Source organism: Pelodiscus sinensis, chromosome 15, assembly GCF_049634645.1.
Source record: "Pelodiscus sinensis isolate JC-2024 chromosome 15, ASM4963464v1, whole genome shotgun sequence".
In the NCBI taxonomy this organism is placed as follows: domain Eukaryota; kingdom Metazoa; phylum Chordata; order Testudines; family Trionychidae; genus Pelodiscus; species Pelodiscus sinensis.
In genome coordinates this window covers 17,950,162-17,976,170 of record NC_134725.1, presented here as the reverse complement: position 1 = coordinate 17,976,170, position 26,009 = coordinate 17,950,162, and the positions used below count along the sequence as shown (strand labels likewise).

At 52.4% G+C, this 26,009-nt stretch overlaps 1 protein-coding gene across 2 annotated transcripts in view; it reads right to left on the bottom strand.

The window, feature by feature from the left end:
• Nucleotides 1-26,009, bottom strand: part of SEPTIN5 (septin 5) — an 80,956-nt gene that overhangs the window by 10,232 nt on the left and 44,715 nt on the right. The window contains exons 1-8 of one of the 2 annotated variants that reach the window (XM_006134941.3): nucleotides 16,286-16,523; nucleotides 9,130-9,226; nucleotides 8,131-8,217; nucleotides 6,679-6,802; nucleotides 6,077-6,211; nucleotides 4,434-4,551; nucleotides 3,267-3,368; nucleotides 1,941-2,037 (exon numbers count right to left, since the gene is read on the bottom strand). In XM_006134941.3, the coding sequence (XP_006135003.2) occupies nucleotides 1,941-2,037; nucleotides 3,267-3,368; nucleotides 4,434-4,551; nucleotides 6,077-6,211; nucleotides 6,679-6,802; nucleotides 8,131-8,217; nucleotides 9,130-9,226; nucleotides 16,286-16,375 (850 nt within the window). In that variant the 5' untranslated portion in view covers nucleotides 16,376-16,523. Of the gene's footprint in view, nucleotides 1-1,940; nucleotides 2,038-3,266; nucleotides 3,369-4,433; nucleotides 4,552-6,076; nucleotides 6,212-6,678; nucleotides 6,803-8,130; nucleotides 8,218-9,129; nucleotides 9,227-16,285; nucleotides 16,524-26,009 lie in introns of those variants that run through there. The other variant, XM_075898294.1, reaches the window with a different exon arrangement.

Here is a 26,009-nt window from a genome sequence, read left to right as displayed (position 1 = left end):
CCATCCGTGTGTGCCTAGCACATAGTGGGTGCTGCCATAAACAATAAGTATCACCCCCTGTCTAGCGTCGCAGCTGGCAGCTTTACTTCTCTTCTGAAACAGTCATCACTGGCTGGGGCACTGACAGCCTCCACAAGCCTCTGGGAAAGATGTGGGGGGGGGGGGGGAGGGAGAGAGGAGGAAATGAGGCCTCAGGCAGAAGGGGAGGGGCTAGGGCAGGCAGCCTTCTGTGCACCAGGAGCACACATGCCAGCTCCCCCCACCCTGCACCCGTTAGAGCCACCCAGAGCGTGTAGCATGGTGCTCCAGCAGAAATTTAAAGGGCTCAGGGCGCCTGCTGCTGTTTTGAATTGCTGGGCCCTGATGCAACTACCCCCTTCCTCTCTACCTGTTCCCAGGCCTCATCAGTGGACTTCTTGGTTCAGGATTTTCCAGTTAATTGATCCTTTGTGTATTGGTGCAGTTAAGAGAGTCAGTCCCAGCAGAGGTTAAGTCCCCATTCTGACCTGCCTCCATTCCTCTTTTTTTAGCTTGCAGCGTCGAGGGCAGCCAGGCTACATCACACCAGGGACCATACAAACTGCATTTCTTCCCAGACACACACGCTGCAATGCACCTGGCCTGGCCAAGGGTGCTGAGCAGTCAATGCATTCCTAGCACATGACTGAGTGTGCAACCCAATAACCACAAGCACCCTGCAGCCACGAGCCAGAGGAGAGTCAAAGCTGTAGCTATCTTCATTGAAGGCCACTGTTCATAGGGGCTTTTGTAATCCACGAGGACAGAAAATTATAGGCCAAAGCAGACAGCCCAGCTCTTTAAGAAATATTCACTCCATAGCATGGTAGGGCTCTGTGGGGCTCTCGGAACATCACTGACTCACCCAGCCAGAGCAAATGAGGGTTGGGAGCTGCCTCAGCAGAATGCCAGTATGTCTCATTTAAAACAACTGGTTCTTCCCATCCACACAACAAACCCTCCCCATTGGGGGTATATTGCAGCTACGCAGCAGCTCACAGGCCACTGCCACCAGCATTGGCCCTGCCAAGCGGCAGTTCATGGGGTGATTACAATGTGCTGTGTTTGTGGGTTTCGAAGCATTTCTGACTGGGGTAGAGGGCTGAAGGATGTAAATCTTCACTCCGATGAGAGCCATGGCTGCTCTGTAGCAACCAGGCGGTGCCCTGCCTTCCCAAGCGGAGAGAGGCTGCTTCCCGCACATTAAACAGAGTCTGCTCCATTCCAAAACAACCAGAGAGACAGACAGGCACATGCTCTCTTCCCTGCCCCTGGTATTTCTAAGGCACCACTGCAGCATCAGAAGAGGCTCCTGGGGATCAGTTCAACACACCTGCTCTTCCCCCGATGGCGGGTGCTGGGGCGCAGTCTGAGGGTGTGACCTGAGCTGGAGTGGCCGTACTGAGTTAGCTCCAAGCTGTCTCCTTTGGTTAACAGAGCAGTGAAGCTCTTTCACAGAACGCTGGCTTCAGTGCAACCTACCCACCTGAGCACTTAACCTGGCACAGCCCCAGCTGAAGCCCACGCTGCCAGCCTCCCTCTTACCCATACCTGAGCTAGCTAGATGAAAGCTCACTCAGGTGAGTGCACATGAACTGCAGTCACAGACAGTGAACACAGCCCAGACATTCCCTCGGTGTCCCAGACCATGTGCTGCAAACACATGCTTACTCCGTGGGGTTCCCCAGACATACAACTTAGCTGAAGATCCTGGCCGCCCCAGTGCAGCCATTAGGGCTCTGTCCTTCGCCTGAGCTGCCCAGCTGTAATTCTGCCCCAGAGCTGCCAGCCCTCCCCTCCTCCTCCTGGCTTCCCTGCCAGGCCCCCGGGAACACTGGAGACTTTGGGGAACATTGGGGACTGGACTCAATGACCTGTCGAGGTCCCTTCCAGTCCTAGTGTTCTATGATAACACAGCTTACCTTCCACGATGCCCCACGGGTAGAGCCGCCCGCGCACTCTCTGGCCTTTGGCCTCCACCACAGTGTTGCTGCCAATGACGGCGAAGGGAGCACTCTCCTGAAACGAGAGCCGACGAGCAATGGGGAAGATTGGGAAGGGCCGGCAGGAGTCATGCATGGCTAGCTGGGAGCCCAGAAGACTCAGGTTCAGATACCTACAAATTTGTATTGACTGGCCTGGGGTGGGACTGCAGGCGGGCAGGTTGTACAGGGACCTCATTCTCTCCAAGGTGCTGAACACAGTATTATCCAGAGAGGGGCCCGTGTTGTTCCTTTCTGGAGAGGCCATTAGCAAGACGGCAGCTCACGCTGCCCCAGCCAGGCTGTCCCGCACATGCCACATTCAGGGACTTACTGCTAGTTCAGCTCCAGTTCAGCCAGCCTAAGCCTGCGCAGGAATGAAAAGGGGCCTGTCCCTTGCTGATGGGTCAAGGGTCATGGTCTGACCCTAACGGCCTCGTGTGCAATCACAGCATTTCATCCTACATGCCCGGCCCTGCATTCCCAACAGCTCAGCAGGCGAGAATCACTGCGCCTTGGTGAAGAGCATCACTCAGAAACCGGGACATGGAAGTAGGAGCTGCCACCATGGCATTGCTGGATCACACCTGTAGACTGGCTGACGCTAGGGCATCCTTCCTGGTGGGATGGGGACAGGAAACCTGGCCTCATAGGATACACCCACCTTGGGGACTCCGTGCACCCACTGCTGCAGTAATTGCTTTTCAGACACCCTGGGTTATCTGGGCAGGTCAGGTATCCCAAAGATTCTCCATCCCTTGGCACAACTGAAAACATCAGAGGCAGCCTGGCTCTAACTTGGCCAGATGCACCCCGAAGCCAAGAGGAGAGAGAATGAATTCCCCCCTTCAAAGGTTAGGGACAGGAGCCCTTGGTCCCCACATATGGTGGTAGTCTGTGGCTAGGCAACCTGGAGATTCAAGACAAACACATCCTGAGAGAAATCCATGGAACTGAACCAGGAATGAACCCGGCCCACAAGACTGCTGTCATAAAGCTATGGCCACACGGGACAGTACCTATGTCCCTGTGCTCCACCCAGACCTTCAACAGGAGTTGACACCAACAGGAACAGAACTCAGATCCTCCCATTCCTCAAGTACAGGCTGCTACACCGGAGATAAAGAAGAATCTCCACTGACTTATCAGTACAGGGCCTCTGACACACATGGCATAGCTCTGATTCTGCCTAGTAGAGGGCAGTGGTGCACACAAGCTAGCTGATGAAATTATGGAACTGGAAGAAGAGGTCCTGGCTTTCCTCACCTTCAGCTCTCGGTCTTGCTGCTTGAATTCCTCATCTTCATCAGAGTCACAGTCTGGGAACTGGTAAACTTTAATCCCAAACTTGTCAATTTCTTCTCGGATCTGCTCTCCCGGACGGCAAGGGCACAAGAACAAAAAACACCCAAGAGCCCGTCAGCATGACCAGAAAATGCAACCCCACGCATAGCCACCTTCACTGCAGCCTCTCTGCTCTGGTTGCTGGCGCAGGAGGGGCAGGTCCCAGGCTGGGAATGCCAGTGTGGGAACCACACAGAACTGTGGACTCTTCTCAAACCCTGCAGGGCACTCTCTGGGATGCAGGAGTTGAGGAGAAGTGGGTGATGCCAATCAGACTCGATGAGGGCTGGCTGCTTACTAAGGCATCTAGAGAAAGGCAGGGAGGGGATTTTTGGACCCATTTCCTCTCTTGCCAGTGGCTGCTAGACGGCTGGATAAATGCTAGTTAGTTGCTGTCTTCTTGAACTCCAGGGCAGGAATGCCCCTGCACAGTGACACATGGGAAGGAACAAACAAGAGCAGCTCAGCCCCTGGGTACCTAAGCACATCTGTGAGTTAGAGGGGGAGTAAGGGGGCACTGTAGCAGGAGCTATGGGTAGAACCCTTTGTATCCATGGGCATCTGCACTCGCAAATGAGGATGCGAATATCCACGGCTCATTTCTGAAGATACAGACACAGATGCGGATATGCAATTTTGTATCCACACAGGGCTCTAGCGATGGGTTCCGTAGTTTGGTTCCCCTCTTGGCTGGCTGAGCCCTGCAGAAGAGATACTACAGGCCACAAAGCGAGTGGTATCTCTGTAGTCAGAGCCAAGACAGTGTGGGGAACCCAACCTTAGGTAAAGATGGACCTAGGTGGGTTATTTTGCATGGAGCCCCATGAAACCTGCGGAGCAATGGGACAGGGCCTTGGGTCAGGTCATTCCATTGTGTCCCTGACACAAAGGGGGTAAGGGAGTGCAAGTTCTGCTCACTTCTAGTTGGCTGTCCCCACGTAAAAAACATCGTTCGCCTCTCCAGCAGGAGGGACTTAATCGGTCTCCTTAGAGCAAGGCTATGGCAGAATCTGGGACTAGGGAGGCTGTGCAGACACCTGACCCCTTTGAGGGTCACCCTGAGCGGAACAGGACAGCAGCATCTCTCACCCTCTCCTTTAGCTTCCGGATCTCACTGGGGATCAGGCAGTCGGCTTTGGCAATCAGAGGCACGATATTCACCTTCTCGTGCAGAGCCTTCATGAACTCAACATCAACTGGCCTCAGCCTGCGGCAGGGAGGGAGCGCAGCAGGGGTTAGCAAGGCTGGCGCTGTTACCTCACTGGGACGTGTGGGGGGTGCTGTACACTCTTGTGGCCCTGGGTTCGCTCTGCTTTGGCATTCACTGGTTGCTGTGTTGTGCTGTGGGTGACCCCTACTGGCTTATGCTGCTCTGCAGAGACTGTGTGTGTGTCTGTGTGCACTGCCCAGCACGGGGCGGTCCCTGGGGGCAGGCAGGTTGGCCATGGCCTAGCAACTTTTCACCTGGCCAGGGGAAGGAGACTGAACAAAGGAAGGCGTGTGGCTACCTGGGGGGGGAGGTGGAGGAGAGTGACCAGTGATGGAGAGAGGGGGCACTCTCAGTGTGGGGAAGCATGAAGGAAGCAGACTAAGACCAGGATAGGGGGGTTCAGAGGCCTGCGAACCCCTTCCCCCCTTCAAGGGGCCTAAGACTGTCTGCCCATCCTCCTATGTCTACATCGAGCCTGTGCTGTATCGCTGAGAAGCAATAAAACCTTCTATTCTACTGACGACATGCCGTCACACTCACCCACCTGCCTTTCCTCAAGAGGGGCACTCCCATTCACGCCCAGGCCTGACACCCCCTTAGCGGTACGTCGGGGGATACAGAAACTCAGCCTGGGGCAAGGGCATTTTCAGTGTTACAAGTCACAGGGAGAGTTCTCAGTTGGTGCAGCTAGTGCATGGGGGGTGGCTTGACTATACCTCTCCCAGCCTGTAACAGCTCAGCCTAGTGAAGCAGAGAGACACAGGATGGGTATATTCTCCACTACAGATTATACCCTGGGGCCCCACTTTAGCTACCTTGCACAGCATGAAACTATCAAATCCAGCAAGCTGAGTACCCCTGCTGGGCCCACGTTAATGTATGTCAGGGAACAGGCTGGTGCCAGAATTGGGAGATGTAAAGGCAGCTGAAATCTCTCTCTGCGCCCACCGTGTCCTGTGTTGGGCACAGATCCACTAGATTGAAAGATATGGGGCTGTATGCTGGTTCTCCCATCCTGCTCCCACAGGAGAGCAGCAGAAAGAAATGGCCTATGGGTCTGCAGGGATCAGTGCCTGGAGATCAGGCCTCACTCTCAGTGCTGCAGAGCCTATGGAACGTCTCCGCACAAGACAAGGACCATGTTACTGGAGTGTGTCACATCAGTGAGTAAGAGGGGAATGGCGGAGGTCCAGTTAGGGCAAAAGCACACAGCCTGCTGTTAGCACCGCCAGTCCCAAATCCCACTCAGACTTGTTACCTGCAACCCCCCACAATACCACAAGAGGATGATATCTGCGCACGGGTGCCTCCCACCAGCACCACAGAATGAACAATGACACAGCACCGCCTTGGCAATGCACTGTGTAGGTGCTACCAGCCCTCCTTCAACTCCTACCCCCGTAGCAGAGGGGAAAGAAAGCAAAGGGGGGCAGGGCTTTAGGGATTTGTGACAACCTCACACACAGCACCCTGAGACTCGCCCCAGGCCGGAGTCTGGCTCCCAGCCAGAGCAGTGCCTCACCCGTGTCCGAAGGGCGAGATGAAGTAGAGGCAGCAGTGCACACGGTTGTCCTGGATGTTCTTCCGGTTCAGGCCACTCTCGTCACGGAAATACTGTTCAAACTGCTGGTCGATGTAATCGGTGATGGGCTTCCAGCTGGAGGAGAGGGGGTAAGGGAAGCACAACACACAACAAGCCCAGTTTTTAATAGGAGGTCATCTCAGACACACACAGCCCAGGAGGTACCAGGTCCCTGCCCCCCACCTCCCCAGCCCCAAGTCCCTGACCTGGGCAGTGCTAAGGGCTGAATTTGGGGATTTCTCTATAACGCTGGAGAGCAGCATCCTCCTTCCCACCTTAGATTCAGCTCCATCACCCTCAGGGAAGGGAATGGCAGCTGACAGAACCCCAGGGTCAGGAGTGGTATAAGCTCCCTAAAGGGGAGCCCACTGGCACCTGGACCGTGGCCCTGCCCCCACCATGTCCCACCCCCTGCTTGCTTTTCTCTACCCCCTCCACACAGTCACTCACACTTGCAGTGAGTAAAAAGTGATGGGGCCAAAGCCCTCCTGACATCCCCCGCTCAATTCTGGCACCCCTGACGCGGGACCCAGCCCCCTCACCACTCAGTGTTGTTAACAGCATCTCCGAAGCCTGGGGTGTCGACTATCGTCAGCTTCAGCTTGACACCCTTCTCCTCAATGTCCACGGTGTGTTTCAGGATCTCCACCGTCTGGCTGATTCGCTCTTCAAACAGAAAGAAATGAACTGCAACCAGTGATTAGCTGTGGGGACCCCGCTCCCCACAGGCCACATCTGCACATGGATTGGTCCTCAGCACCAGGCCTTCTCCCACCACGCCACCCTGCACTGTCACAAGGTCCAGGAGCCTTCTGCTGGAAAGTGTCAGGTTTCTTTGGCAAAAAGTGAGAAAACAAAAATATCTGATTTTGAAATGAGAAACACAGTGCCTCATGGGCATTGCACTTTGTAGTTTCATTTGCCTCTACAGGCCCGGTATCCTGCTTGGGCACCATTTCACATCATGGGCTTGGAAAGAGGCAGTAGTGCATCATGGAAGATTAACTGCAGCCAGGGAGCCTGGCCCATTAAAGAGAACAGGCAATTCCCACAAGGCACCACGGTAGCATTTCAGAATTGAAATATTTTTATTTTCGGCTATTCACTTTTCCAGTGAAAAATGAATTTTCCTGTACAAAACAGGTGCTTTTCATGGAAAATTTCACTTAATTGACAACCCAATTTTCCACCCCAAACCAGTTTTAATGGAAAACTTTCACCTAACTCTGAACACAGAACTTTTGTGCATATATGTCAAAATTGCCTTGTCCCCCATGACTAGGGGAGTAGAAAAGACAATATGAATGAATGAGATAGATCAGTATTACTCTCATTTTACCTGAATCAGGGAAACTGGGGCCCAGAGCAAAGACTGACTTGCCCAAGGTCACACACTGAGATAGCATCATTGTTCTGACTCCTACTCCATGATCTAATTACCAGGGAAGCTGCCTCCCAATACTACCAGATGTTCCTTTCCTCCTGCACAGGCTTTGTAGTTCTCAATGGTATCATAGGAATTGCCATGCAAAATCATATTGTAGGCCAGCATCCTGCCACAGGCAGGGACCAATGCCTGATACTTAAGGAGAAAGTATAAAACCCCAAATCACACTTAACCAACTGATCTAAATGGCCAGCCTCTGACACCACCCCCTAGGAAGGAGACCCTTTCTAGTGAAAGAAGCGGCACCCCTTTGCCCAAGGCACCCGTGAGCTAAATAAACAGCAGTATCTCTCCATCATCAGGCCACTCAGCATATTTTCTTTGTGTGGAGGGGAAACCACAGTGCTGGGAAATGCCAGCCCCTCACCCTTCTTGCTATAACACTTGTGGTTGTATGGCTCACTTGGGAGACAGCTAAGCAGCCATAATGATGTGCGTGGAGAGGTTTGGCTGTGGCTGAAGTGAGGAAGCCAAGAGCTGGATTTTAAACGATTTAGTCCTTGGGGAAACAACAGGCCCCTATGGGTTCCCCGTGGGCTGCACTTACCCTCAGCATTGAGAAGCTTCCTTTCTTTGTAAAGATCTGTCAGAAACAGGCTATTCACCAAAGTGGATTTCCCCAGGCCTGACTCGCCTAGAGAGCACAAAGACAAGCACATAACCCAGCAACTGGATTAGGAAGAAATCCTGGAGCAAGGTGTTCACTACTGCTTCCCTAGCCCAGACCAGCAAGAAAGCTGATCCTTTCGGGAGCTGCACACTAGCGGGGGCATGTCCCCAGTGAGATCCCTCTCACCCTGTATAAAGGGGAGAGTCCAGTTCCCCACCCCCCACCCATCCCCGGCTCCTAACCAGCCTTGTTTCTACTGCCTGCAGTCATGCTGTCAGATGCACAGGCACACTCAGCCCCCATGGGGGGAGGGCGGGGCGGCTACGGAGGAGTAAGTGTCCGACTGGCAGACTGGGGTGGCAGGAGTCAAAGAATGTTTGGCAAGGAAACTGGAAAACAAAACTTTGGGAAGGATCCAGCCGATGCCAGAGTCTCTGAGAACAGGGAAGTGCTGGTGGGCAAGTGTTGGCACAGGCCTCCTCCCCACAGCACCAGGACCTGATCTGACCAGGCCAGAGAGCACCTGGCTCAGCCAACTTGTGGCTGTGCTCCGGGGTCTGTCGTAGAGCCTGGGGATCGGTTCTGGTTCAGCAGAAGGTGAAAAAAGCTGTTTGGGTTAAACACAGAAGATGAAACCCTGAGACACAGACATTATTAGCAACATTCCCTTGGCCCCAGGGCTTCACCCAGTGATTTGCAGGCCTGAGCCAACAGAACAGCTTCAGTACCTCCAGGGCAGGGCACCAACTTGGGGCATCACCCAATCTTCCTGTTCTGGCTGAGCAGTTCTCCCCCTCCCCACGCAGCTGCCCTCCTTTCAGTGGGTGCCTGCACCTTGAGGCTCTGTGTTGGGAGAAGGGGTAGGTGCTCTAGGCCTAGCCGCGACTGAGCCTTATCCAGGAAGGCAGGCAGCAAGGGGTGGCAGGGAAATCTCACCGGCTACCATCAGGGTGAAGTCAAAGCCCTTCTTCACGGATTTCCGGTGCACCTGGTTAGGCAGGGTGGCGAATCCCACATACTGCTTCTCGTGGTCCTGAGGAAGGAGGCAGACAGGGACAGCTCTTGGAGAAGTGCGCACAGGGATCTGCTATTCCCATTCTGACTCAGAGCATTGTGCAGAGGACAGCGGCGGAGGGAAGTAGGGGGGAGAAGAGGGGATCATTTCCCCACAGAAGATAGCTAGGACAGGGAGGTGCTTGGCCCAGCCCCACAGACTGCCCAATCGGCCAGGTGCTTGTAGGCCTGCGTTGCCAAGGAGACATGCAGGGAGCTCTCGTATGCCCTACAAATCAACTGCTCTGGGGCTTTGGCAGGCTCCTGTCAGCATGTGGCGAGAGAACTCCAGGGCCACAGCCTCCCCCGACCCCCACTGCCAGAGCAGTCGGGCGTTCTGTCTTTCTACAAGCTTCCCAAGCCCATCCCCTCCTCCCAACCTGCACAGCAACCCACAAGCCAGCCAGCGCACAGTACAGATGCCAAGTGTGGGTATTTTCTCCAGGACCCTCATTAGCCCAGGCCACTGGGCTAAAATTCCTTTGTTCGCCAAAACAAGGGGAAGTTGCAATACACCACGGATAATCCTGTGTGATTCACAGACTCCAGTGCTGTATCCAGACGCACCCTCCTAGCAGGGCGGAGAAACCTTTGTGAACTTCCCCCCACCCTCAGGCTCTAATTGGCCTGGGGGCAGGAGAGTAGCAGGGACACGTGGGCCTAAGCAACCCGCTTGGCAAGCCAGATCCAGCCCATGGAGGCCCTTTTGCCCACCCCTACCTCGGGCCCTGATTGACATGGGGATAGGGAGGGAAGTGTGTGAAGTCTTCTCCCACCACCAGAGGCACAGGCGCCTAGAGGGAACTGTCAGCTGTTCAGAACCGCCAGCTCTCTGGGGGGCCAAAAACTTCACACGCTCCCCCACTCCCAGGCAAATCAGGGTCTGTGGGTGGGAAAGCGCTGAAGTGTTCTAGCCCCGCCCCTTCTGCCTGAGGCCACACCTTTTCTGGCTGCCCAAAGCCAATTCAAAAATTTCTGAAGTGGCCCCTCAGTCAAAAATTATTGCCCATCCCTACCCCGTATGCAGCAACGCCTGTATGCACACAGAATACATACACAGTGTGGTGCTCATTCTGCAGTAGGAATGTGACAGTGTACACGTTTAAATGGTTAACCAGTGAGCCTGGGCTCATCCGTTACCTTCATGGTTACACACATGACCTCTCCCTTGCATTGTTGCCTCTGTTTCAGAGGAACAGGCGTGAGGTGGGGGGGAGCAGGTAGAAGCTGATGCTTATGGGAAGCCTGCTTATCCACCCGAGCGCTGGCTCCTGCGGAGTGACCTGCCTTCCTGCCCCCCGTGGTGCTGTCTCTGACACAGAGGCAGCAGTGGGGGAGGAGGGGCAGGTAGGAGCTGGTACATGCAGGGAGCCAGCTTTTAAAATTTCAGCAGTTAAATGTTTACAAAGAAGCCTGCTTTTTAACATCCATGTTCTACAGTTGGCCACATTCCATAAACACGTGCCAGAATAAAACACACACTACATGCAAAACAGTATTGCATGTGACATGCTGCATGCATGAGACACCTACCGACACATGCTGCATGCCTCGAACATTCAGCCTGCACACCCATAAAAGCAGATCAAAGTCTGTGGGATTGTATCAAGTGAGATAGGCAGTTCTCCATTAGCACAGGCAGATTTAATTCCGGGTTTATTGCAGCACTCATGGCCCAAGAAAAGCTAACTCAAGCCAAATGGAGGTGTTATATTGGCCTCAAGATGTGACAGACACTTTCTGGGGCCTGGCAGCACAGCCAGTCTGGGTACATGTTATGCCACTGAAATTCTAGCCCCACTCAGCAAAAGCCCATGAATACAGTATTCATAGCTTATGGAGGAACTGTTGGCTGCACACCACAAGTGCTACACAGAGGAGTCATTTTCTTAACCAAGTCTGCTCCATCAATATCATTCCTGTTTCCCTAAAGCCCAGCTGCAAAATTTGCCCCTGCATACACTGAGCTCCATTGCATACTCCTGTCCCACGCCAAGAGGGGGGCAGGCAAGTGACGCAGGTGAGCCAGGGCCCAGGCAAAACATGCTTCCATTTTCTATACTCTCCACATCTGAGGAACAAGGAAGTAACGACTCATTGACCACCTGGGCTGGATGCATACCAAATTCTGCATTTCAAACTTGCTGCAGCTGCCTTAAGAACAAACCTGCCACCAGGGTTCACACAGCCCAGACAGACCGGCACAGTCAAGAGCCTTTGGCAGCTCCAACCAGATGCTGGCACCAATGCTTTTCATCCATGGGTTTGGACACTGCTCCTTTCTTGCCTGCCTAGCCTGGGTTGTCAAGACAAGTCCAACAGAGCTGGTGCTCTGCCCTTAGGGGTTAATCAGCCTCACCAGCTGCACTATTTGCAATGCACATGAAAAGGAACAAAGCTGCGATCATGCCAGCGCATCTCTTTGGGCCATCTAGTTTGCACCTGAAAGTCAGGCCAGCTGACCTGAGCTGAACGGATGCCCTGGTCAGTGTTCCCTGTAAACTGCATGGTTGGGTGGCCACCCACGAGAGATTCAAATACCTCTCAAATAGCTGATTAGCTGAGCGCTCACAGCCAGCAGCATGAATTTATCCTGCACATGCCTCGGTGCATATAAACAAATTATATTACACACACGGATGGAAAATACGTAGAGGGAACATTGGTCCCAGTACTCATGTTTTCTCTTCTTTGGCCCCATCTGTGCAAAGCCTGGAGAAGCTGCTTAAACCAAAGCAAATATGTGGGGGAAACACCCACCACCACAAATCATGCACGTTGAGCCATTAGGGCGAGTCTCCCAATGGGGCTTCCACCCCTGTAACATTTTTAATCGCTTTCATCTGAGCAGGCTCCAGCCCCAATCTCCTAGACTTGATCCTTCCACGGCCAGGCTCCCTACATCACAGCATTGATCCCCACTGCTTCCTTCCAATCCCTACATGGACTCAACAGGGGGGAGCAATGAACACAGGAAATCACAGAGCTAAGGCAAAAGTGGGATCAGAACTAGCATCTTCCCAGGCTGGCGTTTCACTGGCTGAGCTAAACGAGTTTGACGTCCCAAACCACAGACTCAGGAAGCAGCAGCAGGGGAGCAGGAAACTCTCTTGATAAAAAGTGACAGAGACTCCAGGTCTGTCGTGGGCTTGCACTGATTGGGAGGGAAGGGCAGGGATCTTGCTGCGCAATGTCAGGCTTAATTACAATGAGGTGAATTTTAACCACTCCATGCACAAACCTCCCCTGGATCTGGCCTGGAGAGCAGCCTGGGAATCATGCATCAGCTATGCCCCAAAATGCTTTGCAAAAGGCAGAGAAGAAGCAAGCTAAGAAGGGTAAGAAAATGTCAATATCAGTTTGCAAGGAGGAAGATTTAGTAAAAAGGATCCCCTTTAGTCAAGATACATTATGTGCCAGAGCTCTTCCATTGTCTGATTGCTTGGTTTGCAATCAAAAATACAACTGTCAAAAACGCAGGAGGCTCTAATTCAAAGAACGATTGTCAGTGTAAATCAGTGGCAAATCAGTATGGGTTTAAACATGCAGCTAGTCCCTTTTCCCACAGAGACGATTTGAATTTGGTGCAGGAGGGAGACGTGAACTCATTCTGAATGGTCTTCAAAAGTAGTTCTTCACCACTTCTTATCTTCGGGGCCCTTAGGACTGGGAAAAGCTCAGTATTCACTCCTTTTCCCTGTCATTTATTCTTTTTTAAAAAACAGGCCAGATGAGGTAACTTTGCCTGTGAGAATGGAGAGACTGTCAGTCCCTGGTGCTACTCTGCCACCTTCAACACAATCACACTGAGCGAGTTTGGTCCACTGAGCTTCCAACAGCTGCTCAGGCCAAGCTGGATCTTAAACCTATTGTAACACCTCCATGGAGATTGGTTACTCCATTTCCTATAGATAGAGCCTACTGGGTCCAGGCTGGTGCCTTTAATCAATAGCTCATTCACCTGACACAAAATGCCTTCCCTCTGGCATTTTTTAAATGATCACTAGGCCATATCATCCCTAGCTTGGGGCGGGAGTCAGAACCAGGGCAGGAGATTCCCCTGTCTGGGTATAAGGAGACCTTCCCCAGTCCGGAGCGGTTAATGCAAGGGCAGCTCAGCATAAGGGAAGAGGAGTTGCTCCACAGCAACTCCTCTGACCCAGTGCCAAAGGGAATCCCAGCTGGCTCTCCTGCATTCAGTGGCTCACCAAGTGTACACACTCCAAAGGGTACAGGTGAGGTGCAGTTTCTCCCAGAGGAAAAACTGGGGGGAATGGATGCTCATTGCTCTAAAGGGGCATCCTCCCTTCCCTTGAAGGCGCCTTTCAATACTTTGATCCTCACTGTGGTCATGGATACCATGCCCTGGAAGAGATGTTCAGTGTGAAGAAGGCCAGGTTGAAAGAGTCTATCAAAGAAGCATGCATCATACTTCAGCTTCTGCCCTGAGACACATACGCACGTTCCCAAACCACGTCAGGCTGCGTGGGGGCTGCGTCATGCATGTCTGAGGGCAGAATTTAGCCCACAATATCTATCTCAACATGGACAGGCCATCTGCATAGCCCCCCCCCCCCCAGGCTACATGTTGCAGGCATTCAATTATAGGTCAGATTCCTGCTGGATGTAATCCCACAATTTCCTGCAGAGTACTGGTTCTCAAGAGAGGGTAAATATGGCTTTTAAGTCACCTACTTGATCCCTACATAAGTACTGCAAAGAGCGATGCAAGAAAGCTACAAGGCCTAGAGATAGGCAGGACCCTGGGCATACAATAGACCAACATGTTTATTAAGCTTGATTATTTGTTTGTGCCTTTCACTCTCTTAGGCTACGTCTACACTGCCTCTTTTTCGCGGAAAAGGCAATGCAAATGAAGCGCTCATTACCAACTTCTCGCACTTCATTTGCATATTCTCTTCCTATGCTTTTTCCAGAAGAGGTTTTTGCACAAAAAACAAGCAGTGTAGATGGGTCCATTTTGCGCAAAACCCTCCTTTTGCGCAAGAACCCTTATTCTACAAAAAATGAGGTTTACATGTTCTTGCACAAAAGGAGGGTTTTGCACAAAATGGACCCATCTACACTGCTTGTTTTTTGTGCAAAAACCTCTTCTGCAAAAAGCACTGGGAGAGAATATGCAAATGAAGAGCGAGAAGTTGCTAATGAGAGCTTCATTTGCATTGCCTCTTCCGCAAAAAAGAGACAGTGTAGACATAGCATTACGTGGAAGCTGAATTAATAGACGTATTCCTTAATACCCAACAAGGACATATTTGGGTAATCCATCTTGGAAGAGCGGGGGACAGGGGAGTCGTGGGCTCCATGTCTGCACACAGCTAGAAGATGGCAAGTGTCTTTCCCACGTGTGGGTCAGGAGTAGAGGTAAAATCCCTGTCCAGCAGCCTGCAGGCCTGGACCTCAGGGATGGGTAACACTAAAAAATTCCCTCTCTCCCCATACAGCCCTAATATAAGACCTGGCCAAACCTACTTTAACATGGCTCAACATACCCAGATGCCTAAAGGAGCCACACTAGCCTCAGATAAAAAAGCAGCAGGCAAGAAGCCACATCCTTCCAGGCAGGGCCTGCTGCTTCCTTTGCGTGCATCTCCTTCAGGGTCAGCCTGCTACCCACACAAAGGCCTCGGGATGTCCCCAGCCCATAGGATGGCGCTGAAGCCAGCCAGAGTGAAAGAAGAGGCATCACTGACCTTCAGGGCTCCGATTAGACAAAGGGCTTACAACAAAGGAAGCGGGTCTTATCTCTGGCTCGGGACACACTGTCCGGTTCACTGGTCCCAATAACGCATTTTATCTTCGGGAGATCCCAGCATACCACACAGCGAGCCCTATTGAGTGCTGATGGTGCATAAAGGACACAGACTGTCATGGCTCTGAGGCTGAGATCTAACGAGTTTGCGCCCTGCCCCTCTGTTTGGTGAAGAGGAGAAATCCTCGTCCTGCTGGGGGACGCAGCCAGGAGCTGACTGCTATGCATGATGGATTCCAGGTGTGCAGGACAATGCATGTTCCCTTCAGGGCTGCACGAGCAGTTTGAAATGTGTACTACACTGGCTTCTCCCCATCTCTCCTGTACAGGAGGCCCCCTCCCACTCGCAGATGTGCCATTACATTCGCCAGGATTGCTAACCCAGCCTGGGAGCAAATCCAATATTTACCCACCTAGGGATCAATTTGACCCAGAGGGTTTAGTTAGACTGGTGCCCAGTTAAAGCCCATAAAATGGTGAAAACCTGCCAGAGACAGCAGGAAATGATCCATCCTATGCCAGGATGCTATAGCCCTCCACACGCTGGCTCACAGCAGAGGCTGCCCCAGGCATTGTCCTGGCTTGTGGCGCAGAGTACAGTGACCACACTGGTCTGTGCTCAGTTCCCAGCAGGCTCCTGAGCATCCCCCCCACCCCCCACCCCTCCGTCCACCTAGGATATGTCACACCTCATGGCGAGATAAATGCAGGGCAGCCCCTGCTTACCGCACAGCAGGGTGACACCACCTCTCCACCAGGGCCGTGTGCATACAGCAACAAACTTCCACTTCCTTTCGCTTTTCAAACACCCCGCAGACAAGAGGAAAACACAAACTGTCCAGTTCAAAAGCCTCAGCTCCCCCAGCCTGCTCCCCTCATCCCCTCTTCCCAGGCCAGGCCTATGAGCGCAGCGTGTGGGTGAACTGAGGCAAAGGCCGGAGCAGCCACAAGCAGGAAATGCAATGTTAACATGGTAACACAAACCAGGCAGTATGTCCACGTAAACACCCACACCCTGCCGTGCATTAGCTTGAACCACATTTCCGTCTTCCCCCACCCAGAGGGGAGCAGCAGGGAGCCCCTGCATGAAATAAACGCGCACAAGACCACTCTGCCATGTGTCTCCCAGCTGTCGGATAGCCTCCTCCATCCCCCCCTGCCCAACCCTGTCCTGCTATCTGCTTCCCAGATCTTCCCCTTCCCAGCTTCTTACCGCTCCCCTGATGAAGAGCTCCTATCTCACAGTACTATAAATACACCCTGTACCTTCAGCTTGGCTGGGTGGCTTCTCTGTGCCTGCGTCCCAGGAGAAAGCAGCCTCTCCACTAATCGCGCCTGAATGATGATTGAATCCATAACCCTGGCAGGCAAGTCTGGGAGCCACCGCGGGCCAAAGAAACCCAGCAACAACCCCCACTACCCATGTGTTCACTTCCAGCCTTGACTAGCTCCATAAGGCAGCCACCCCCGCCTGCGCGCATGCACACACAAACACATGCACAGCTCGGCCCCTCTGCAAGGGAGAGAGCTCCCAGGACTGCCAGCTGGCTGGAATTTCCTGTGCTGCTGCTGCTGCCTTGGCCTGGCCTGCGGGAGGGGCATGCGAACGAGAACTGGACAAAAGCGACGGTGACCAAAGGGAGCTCTCACAGTAGCCCAGGACAATTGCTTTCCATGAGAATAGCCCACAGGGCACTATTAGCTAACAAGGCACAGCTTGGAAGCTAAATCCAATTTTTCAACTGGACTCTGTATCTTCCTTAGCTATGCTGATTGGCGGCTCTGAGAAAAGGTGAAATGGGACCTATTGCCCCTCCCCCCCCTTCACCAGAGCAATCCTGCATCTGGAGGTTTAAAGGGTCCACAAAGCTTCCAGGACACACGGATTCACCCCAGACCTGCCCAAATGCGATGCAGGCCCATCTCCAGTCACTAGCACAGTTTTGTTTGACCTTTAGTTATAGATCCTTTGCTGGACCCCGAGGAGGTCACTTAAGATTGGCTGGAGACACAAAAAAGTAAGGGAGAAGGACAGAGGGACAGTCTTGCTAAACCCAAATCATTCAAAAATCATCTGTTAGTCCCCATTCCCATCATCAAAAGAGCAGCTTTAAAAAAAATCAAGACACTGGCTTAACAATAATGCAGGATTTCTTCTGTTTTTTTTTTTTTTAAATAACTCATATGGGAGTTGTTATTATACGCACTCTGCATTAGAAATCTGTGTTACAGAGAGCACGCAGGCCATGTTTTCAGGATTTCTCCTCTGTAACCACTAGGAGTAGAAACTTACTACTAAAAAAAACAAAAAACACAAAAAAAGAATGCTAAGACTCCTGTGCAACCACCTGACTCCAGGAGCTGGGGCTTTAAGGAATACATCAACTATCTTAAGAATTATGATAAAATCAGAAGAGCTGCCAACACCAGCCCTGAGGCAGGGGAGCAGAGGACTGCTACCTTTTTACAGCATGGTTAATGCTCAGCCCTGTGAGTGCGTTTCAGGCTGGGCATATGGAAGGAAGTTCCTTGTCTCAGTCCTCTCCCTCTCCCGCCAGGTCATGGTCACCTGGCCTGTTATGCCCAGTTCTCATGCTGTGTGAGACTCACCCTGAATATTTTCAGTGAATATTCTCATCCACTGGTGACTGTGTGTTACCCCCTTGATGCCAATTAGAAATGTTAAAAAGTGGTTGTGTAACAATGTAACCACTGGAAACCTCAGCGGTTTCACAGTTACATGCACCTGCAGTAGGGGTGGCAGCTGGCTTCCAGCGCACACCAGCTCCCACCTGCTGGCCCCGCTCTCAAGGACGTGGCTGTTGCCCCCATGCTGCTGCCACTGATACACAGCCAGCAGCATGTGGTGGAGGGGGCTCCCCAGAAGTGGGGCAGGAGCCTGCATATTACCATTAACGGCAACCAAGAAGCCCAGGCTTACTGATTAACCGTGTAAAAGAGCATACATCTCTAATGCCAATACACACAGAGGATACAAGAAGTGGCTCCAGAGCCTTGGCTCTTTTGCTCATACTTGCAGCAGCTCATGCTTTTAGCCCTGGAGGTCCCCAGTTCAAACCCCACCTTGCCAGGTGACGGACTGTCATATAAGCACTCGCACTCCTGGACCCGCCCTCCCCCCATGTACCATGCTCCGTACACTGCTATTAGCCAGAGCCCTGGTGGCTGTGAGTTTCAACAGGCTGTGTCTCTCAGGGCTCTCCACAGAGCAACCAATGGTTTTATGCCTAGGGGCCATATATCTAAGCGGGTAGGATCAGCTCCCCTGGGCAAGCCAGACCTTCAGTGTCGGCTCAGAGATGCGGGCTTGGCTTCATGCACAGTGTCTCCTGGGATGACTGCCCTTGTCACTTTTCTTCACAGCTGGGCCAACTGCGAGCCTAGCGCATCCACCACCTTCCATGCCATCTTCCCGACTTTGCGGAATCCGCCGGAGGAAGGGAACTCAGGAGGACCTGCTGCATGAGCAGATGGTCTGCCTCGAGTCCCTCGTCTGGGGGATTGACGAGGAGCTCAGAGAGCGGGCCACTGATTGGGAGGAGTGCCAGGCTGACCGGAAGCAGCAGAAGGCTGCCTGGGACAAGCTGGCACACCAGCACGAGGCCATGTGCTTCTCTCTCACCTCAGTAATGGAGTGCATGGCCTCATGCATGGAGTGGGCCATCAGTCCCCCTCCCCCGTGGCTTCACCTCCTAGCCCCCCATGGACCGCCGGGACCCCAGAACACAGGGGAGTGAGACCTCCAGGGCAGCCAAAGCCTCACAAGCTGGCTGAGCCAGCGCCACTTCCAGCCCCATCCCTGAGACCCTCCCACCCCCACTCCAGGTTTTTTTCCCAGTCCCTCCCCTGTTTTACATTCCCCAAATAAATACACTGTTTAAAAAAAAGGCTTTTGTATTTGCTCTGCAGGGGAGGGGGGAACGTGGGAAGGGAGGGGTGGGGGAGGAAAGGAACACAAGGGGAATGCAGGGGCCCCTTGTGGAGAGGCATAGGGGAGAGTCTCACAGCTGGCCTTGGCTGAAACTCTCCCTCAGATGAGCATAGCCCTCCAGATGAGCATAACCCCCTGATGTGCTTGTCAAAAGTCACTGGTATCCGGCTGCTCATAAGCCCTGGCCAGCCATTCAGCCACTGCCCCCCACCCTGTCAGGAAAGTTTCCCCCTTGCTCTCAAAGAGGTTCTGGAGTGCACAGCAGTCCGCCGCCACGAAAGGGATGTAGCGCTAGCTGAGGTCAAGGTGGGTGAGGAAACTCCAGAACGTCCTCTTTAAGTGGCCAAATGCATACTCCATCAGCATGTAGCACCTGCTCAGCTTGGTGCTGAAGTTCTCCTTGGTGGGGTCCAGACTGCTCATGTAAGGCTTCATAACCCGTGGAGCAAGGGATAGGCAGTGTCATCCAGGATGCACGTGGGCATGTCCACGTCCCCGACTCTGATGCCGCAGTTCGGGAAAAAGTGCCATTGTGCATAGTCTGGAACAGGCATCAGTTCTGGAAGATTCGGGTATCAGGCACCTTTCCTGATCAGCCGATGCTGATGTTGGTGAAGAGTCCCTTGTGGTCCACAAGTGCCCCTTCCTGTTGATGTAGTCCAAGACACAGTGACTGGGGACCAGGATGGGGATAGGAGTACCATCTATGGCCCCTGCCACTTGAGGAAGCCCATAGCCGCAAAGTCATCCTCGATGGTGTCAATGTTGCCCAGAGTGACAACCCTCCATAGCAGCATGTTCCTGATGGCCTTGACTACGTGCAGAAGCACAGCCCTGACTGTGGATTTTCCCACACCAAACTGGCTCCTGATGGAGCAGTAGCTCTCCAGCGTGGCAAGCTTCCACAGGGCGATAATGACGTACTTCTGCATGGGGATGGTGAGTTGCAAACAGATGTCCTGTCATCTGAGGGCAGGGGCGAGCCCAGAGCTCCAGGATGGTGGAAGTCCTGAAGCCACTGTTGGTCATCCCATCGCTGCATGACGATGTGGTCCCACCAGTCAGAACTAGTCTCCTTCCACCAAAAGTGGCATTCAATAGTGTCCAGGGAATTCAGAGACATTTGCAGCAGCAGGTTCACCAGAACCTGGGTGAAGAGGTCCTCCAGTTTGGGCTGGTCGTCGTCCTGATGGAGCAGCATGTGGGCAATAACTGGATAAACAGCACCGTGCAGCATAAGACCCGTGAGCTTGGCGCTGCTTTGTGGCAGCTCCAGCTCCATGATGGCAGTGGTGTGGTGTCCACAAGGGCAACAGAGCACCCTGCGTCTGCTTGGTGTCCCGAAAGGAGGGAGACAGTGCAGGACTGGCGTGTGAAACACGGCTGTAGAGAGGAGCCCCTGAAAGCACGTGTATCAGCTTACCAGACCAAGCAGCCACAGGAAGGAATCCACCCTCCTGGTGCCCTCCCTGGAGTGCTTCCCGGGGCTCTAAATCCGAGGCAGGCTCCAATCACAGTGTGGTCATGCTATTTCAAAATAATTCTGAGCGATTTCGATGCTCCCCTGTAGTGTGGACACGCTATTTCAATTTTGTTATTTTGGGAGTTATTTCAATTTTACTTATTTCAAAATTATTTCCTAGCGTAGGCATGCCCTGATGGAGCTTTATTTCTGGCGTTACTTGCAAAACACCAAGTGCCCAGGTAACTCAAACAAAACATCTACAGAGCAGTTGAGGGGTGGATGCTGCTTAAGTCTCATCCACATCCAGGCCTGGTTCCTGGGGGAGCCACACTCCCAGACAGTTCCCTACAGTCTGTCAGTGCCCTACAGTTTCCACCTGGCCACTCCATAAAGTGCTCCAAGCTTCTCAGATGGACAGGACTGTATAGGGGACAGGCCACTGAGCGACTAGTGACATGAAAAATACTCAAGAGTTACAGATAGCTACAAAATAAGCCCAGGCATGATTATTAAAGAGCTGCAGGACTGGTTCCCAATGCTGGGGAGTAGTATTACATATATATAGTTGCCTCCTTCAATTACAGGCCCACCTTTCAGGCCTCTTGTGAGGGGTGTGAATAGGGGGAAGTGGCTAGATTTGTAACCTGGTGAAACACAACCCTCTGTCCCAGGGATTCTCCCCCCCAATTCGAAAGGCCCTTAACAGTAGCCGCATCCAAGCAAAATACAATTGAATCTGCCAGAGACACTATGTTACAGCCAGTTCAGAGTAAGGGCTGAAAGTCCAGGGTTTCGTCTCAGCCCAAGTCTACACCCTGGTGCTTAAAAAAGCCTTGTTCGGATTCACTAGCTTGTTTTTCTGGCTGGGGTGGGGGGTTTTTTGGGCGGAGGAGGGGGAAGTTAAGGCTTAGTTTGAGGATTTTTGGCCCTTTGCTGCATTTGAGACCAGACTCTAAATGTTCTGTTGACCTATAGGGGGAAGATTCAGTCTGTTCCAAGTTTTCTAAAATTCTGCTTCTTACTCCTTTTTTCAATGATGATCATTATGATGATCATTATCTCACCAATCAAATGCCCCAATGCTGTTGTTTTAAACAGCTATTTCCCCGCTAGTACTCTCATAATGAGCCAGGCAAGGTCCATGAGTGTAGGAAAGTAGGAGCTTTCAGCCTCCAGCTGCCGAGGAACAAAGTGGAACAGAAGGCCATTAGCCAGCTGGAGAAGAACGTGTTATCAGCTCTACTCCTTCTCTGCTCCCCACGCAGCGCCATCTCTTCAGCGTGTTTTCATTTCTGAGCTGTCCTCTGGAATATTTGGCAGTAACTCCACAGATGAAGTGCTTTAGCAGAGGCATTAAGAGGGAGGCATCTACATTCATCTACTCTTGCTCTCTTCCCCCATGTTCCTCTACCCCTGGTGCTGCAACTTGATCATAAAGGCAGCATCAGTTCTTCTCTCTGTCCTAACTGGCAATCCTTCCCCTCCCCTTTGGAAGAGCTTCACCTAGTACTCCTGGGCACAAGGAGCACAACTAGCCCATGCACAACCCTTCACGTGGATCCCAAAGCTCAAAAGTGAACATCCTTATCTCCATTTCACAAACTGAACAGAGGCACGGAGCAACTGGCCTATGGGAAAATCTGGTCCGAGGATGGCTTTAGACGATGTCCCCCCAAGAAGAAACTATATGAACTGGAACTTTATTGTTGAGATGGAGGGATGAAGAATGACGAGAGGTAGAGGACACACATGCACACCAAACAGATCATTAAGAGACTTACCAATAGATGTCATGGTGGTTCAAAAGGGGGAGGAGAGCTGAGAGAGATTCCCAAAGCAAGAAAATTCCCACCATACAGCAGCTGTCATTGTATGCGAGTAACCCTTCCCTCAGCCTTCTGCCAACCGCTTGTTCCAAATCTGGATACTGTGTTTTGCTCCCTATCAATATTAAGCTCCGGCAGCCAAATATCAAGACCTAATCCTGAGATATGTTAAGCAACCACAACTGTCCTATGGGAGCTCAGCTCTTCTCAGAATCAGGCCCATCGATTGTAATTCACCCGCAACCTACCACAGCTACATATTCTTCGCTAATCTGAAGGCCTGGTGCTGGGTGTGATGATCTCGGGGCAGCCTTCCTGCTCAGTGGATCATCGGACCAAGCTCCCGTTGCCTCAACTTTCTTTGGAATGCAAGTTCCCCACCTCCCCCCACTTACCTTGCTGAATGGAAGATTCCACAGCTAGAGCCTGGTGCTTGCTAGTGGGTGCAGGGCAAGAAAGGTCCCACAGCTTTCTGTGCAGGACGCCCATGCGCTGAGACCAAGAGGAGACATTGCCTCAATATTTTTCATCTAACCCAGGGGTTTCTCCAACTCTTCCATTTTGTAAGTCAATTGCCCCCTCTTGGATCATTTGCCCCTCCCTTCCTGCTTGGCATACTGTTGTCTGGAGACCCCCTCAACCACAGACCATGAACCAGGAATGCCTATCGTAGCAGGAACTGGAGTGGCACAGTCTGGTGCAGCAGACTCACGCATGTGATTGGAGCATTTTTCCTAGCTAGGAAGCAACACGGGTGGGTTGTAATTAAGCCACTTAGCTGCCTATGAGCCCAAGGAGTGCTGACAATGTTGATAAAAACAAGGAGCTACCGCATCATGAAAGGGCATTAAATTGCAAACACACCACCGTCTGGAATGGCGTCCAGAGTGAAATCCCAACTGGGAGACCACGCCTTGGAATGCAAAGGAGAACAGAGGAAAAGGGAAACAGAGGGGTGGGTCTTAGCTACAATGTGCCTCTTAAAGCTGAGGAACTGAGCTATGGTTTTTAAAAATGCTTTAAGGAGAATTGCTATCTATTACAAACCCAGCCCCCTTCCATGATCTGAAGTGATATCATCCTGGCTCCTGACCCAGCACAACCACCAAACCAAAAATTACGGGGCAAAGAGAGGGGCCCATTTTGTGCTTTTGCAAACACACCCATGTACAGACTCTCCCAGTTAGCTCGAAATGATCGCTGTGCCAGGTTTAGCTGCACTGACTGGACTTCCCAGGGCTCCAGATGGAACCTTTCCAAAACCCATCACAGCCCAGCTTTATCCTGCTGGTGCCTCTTCTCTGTCACCACAGTAAAGAACACTCTGCCCGCCCTCCCCCATTACAAGTCAAATGCAGGACGACTGACAAGGGGAGGAACAACACAGGAGCGCAGCTCGCTGGGGTTATTAACTTTCAGACAGAAGCTCAGCAGGGATACTGGGTCATTTCAGGCTCCCTTTTCTTACACTGGGTCCTGGACTGTGGTCTCTCTCTCATCTCTGTACCCACTCTGCCCCTCAATTTCTTGATCTCTTGCTCCAGAGTAACTCTGTCAATGGGGTTGAGCTGTGCTATGGTAAAGAATGTAATGGAGCCTGACGGACGCTGAACAAACACAGAAGGGGAGACAATACCTGAAGAGCTTCCAGTCTGAACAGGTAAACTTTTCAGGAACAGAAGGGACTGAGACATGGTCAGGCCAGAGGTACAGCTGGGACTAGACTCCAGGACAACAGTCCCAACCTACTGTCCTACTCACTAGTCCACACAACCTCTTGCCACGTGTTCTTGGAACAGACTGTGATGTTACACTGCATGGCATGAACTCTGGTACCAAGTAGGGATGTTAAAATGGGTTTAAGCAATCAAGTATCCGCTGAAAATTTCACAGTTACATGTGGAGGTGTCTCCCGCCTGCCCCGCCCCATGCTGCTGCCTCTGATACAATGTGAGGGGAGGAGGCGGGCTGTGTGTAATGGTGCATGTTAATGGATAAGCTCAGGCTCCTTGGTTGACCATGATGTACAAGGTTACATTTTCACACCCCTAGTACTAAGATGATTCCATCTCATGCATCAGTTCTTCTTCTTGCAATATTGCCCTTCGCCATGGTCACAGAAACTTCCAGCAGCACTGCCTGACAGAATCTGGTCTTTCTGAAATCTTGTTCTCTTCCAAGTGCACACCCATTAATAAAGAAGAGATTATCAAGCCATCATCTTCGCAGCTCCTCGTAATCTGTAATCCCCACCACCACACTCACTTGCAGGATGGCTCTAGCGCTTGGCCTGTTTTATTTGGATTGCAAGCTGCTTGTAGCAGGGCATGCATTGGGAGGGGGGGTGTCAGGTGTTGGGTAACTGGCTGTATGTTTTTTTCTCCTTATTAAGGTAAATGCCACCACGCTGCAGAGCGAACACTGGGGAGACAAACAACCAATAGAATGTGTTGTAGGTATAAACACTGACAACGAGTGAAATTCCTTCCTGTGCAGCAGGCCAGAGCACAAGGGCCTTGCACTACTTTAACCTCCGAAAGAAGTTGGAAGTGGCTTATACGTCTAGGGAGGGCTCACTGGACAGAGGTGAATTTTCTCCTCTCTGCACTATGCAAGCACATATAGGTCAAAGAAGAGACCCAGATTTGGCTGCATTGACCATGACAAGTAGGGATGTTAAATTACAATGAATCAGCTAATCGAGTAGTCGATGGAATTTCCACTGACTACTTGATTAGTCGATAAAAAGGGAAAGGGTGCTCACTAGCCTGACTGTGCTTCTGCCTTTTAAATATAGGCAGAGGCCTGAGGCTCTTATTACATTTAAAAGGCAGAGGTGCAGCAGGGAACCCAGGGTGAACTGGGATTCAAGCAGGGGCTCTTGCTACATTTGAAGGGCAGAGGTGCATCAGTCAGGATCCAGTGCGAGCAGGAACTACATGAGTCCCCACTCACCCCAGGTTCCCCGCTGCGCCTCTGCTCCTCCACAGGCAGCTCTTACAACCTTTAAAAGGCACAGACAGGATAGCAAGTGCCCTTCCTCCCATTGGCTAATTGAGTAGTCGATGGAAATTCCATCGACTACTCAATAAGCTGATTACAGGCAGTCCCCGACTTACGTGGATCCGACTTAAGTCGGATCCCTAGATACGAACGGGGTGAGGCAACTCCAGCACATGCGCAGCAGCATTCCCGGGGCTCGCTCACCTGGGTCCTAGGATCCTCCTCCTCCTCGGGCCGGCTCCGACTGGGGTCCCGCAGAGCTGCCGGGCAGAGGAAAAGTGCCTCCCCACGCCCGCTGCCCTTCCCACCCCCCTGCCAGCAACAGGCTGCCCCCTCCCCTGAGCAACAGGCTGCCGAACAGACAAAAGCAGCCTCTCTGCCCCTCCTCCCCTCTATACATGCCGGGCTCCCGGAGCGCAGCAGCGTCCCCGGGGCTCGCTCACCTGGGTCCTAGAATCCACCTCCTCCTCCTCTTCGGCCGGCTCCAACTGGCCTCTGCCTGCAGCAGCTGGCCACAGGGACAGGGATCCCGCAGAGCTGCCGGGCAGAGGAAAAGTGCCTCCCCACACCCGCTGCCCCCCCCCCCCCCCCCCTGGCCTCGCATCCTGCACGCCTCCCCCCTCCCCCCCTGCCAGCAACAGGCTGCCGAACAGCAGACAAAAGCAGCCTCTCCGCCCCTCCTCCCCCTATACATGCTGGGCTCCCTGGGCAAACAAAGACTCCACCAAAACAAACAAAGTGCTG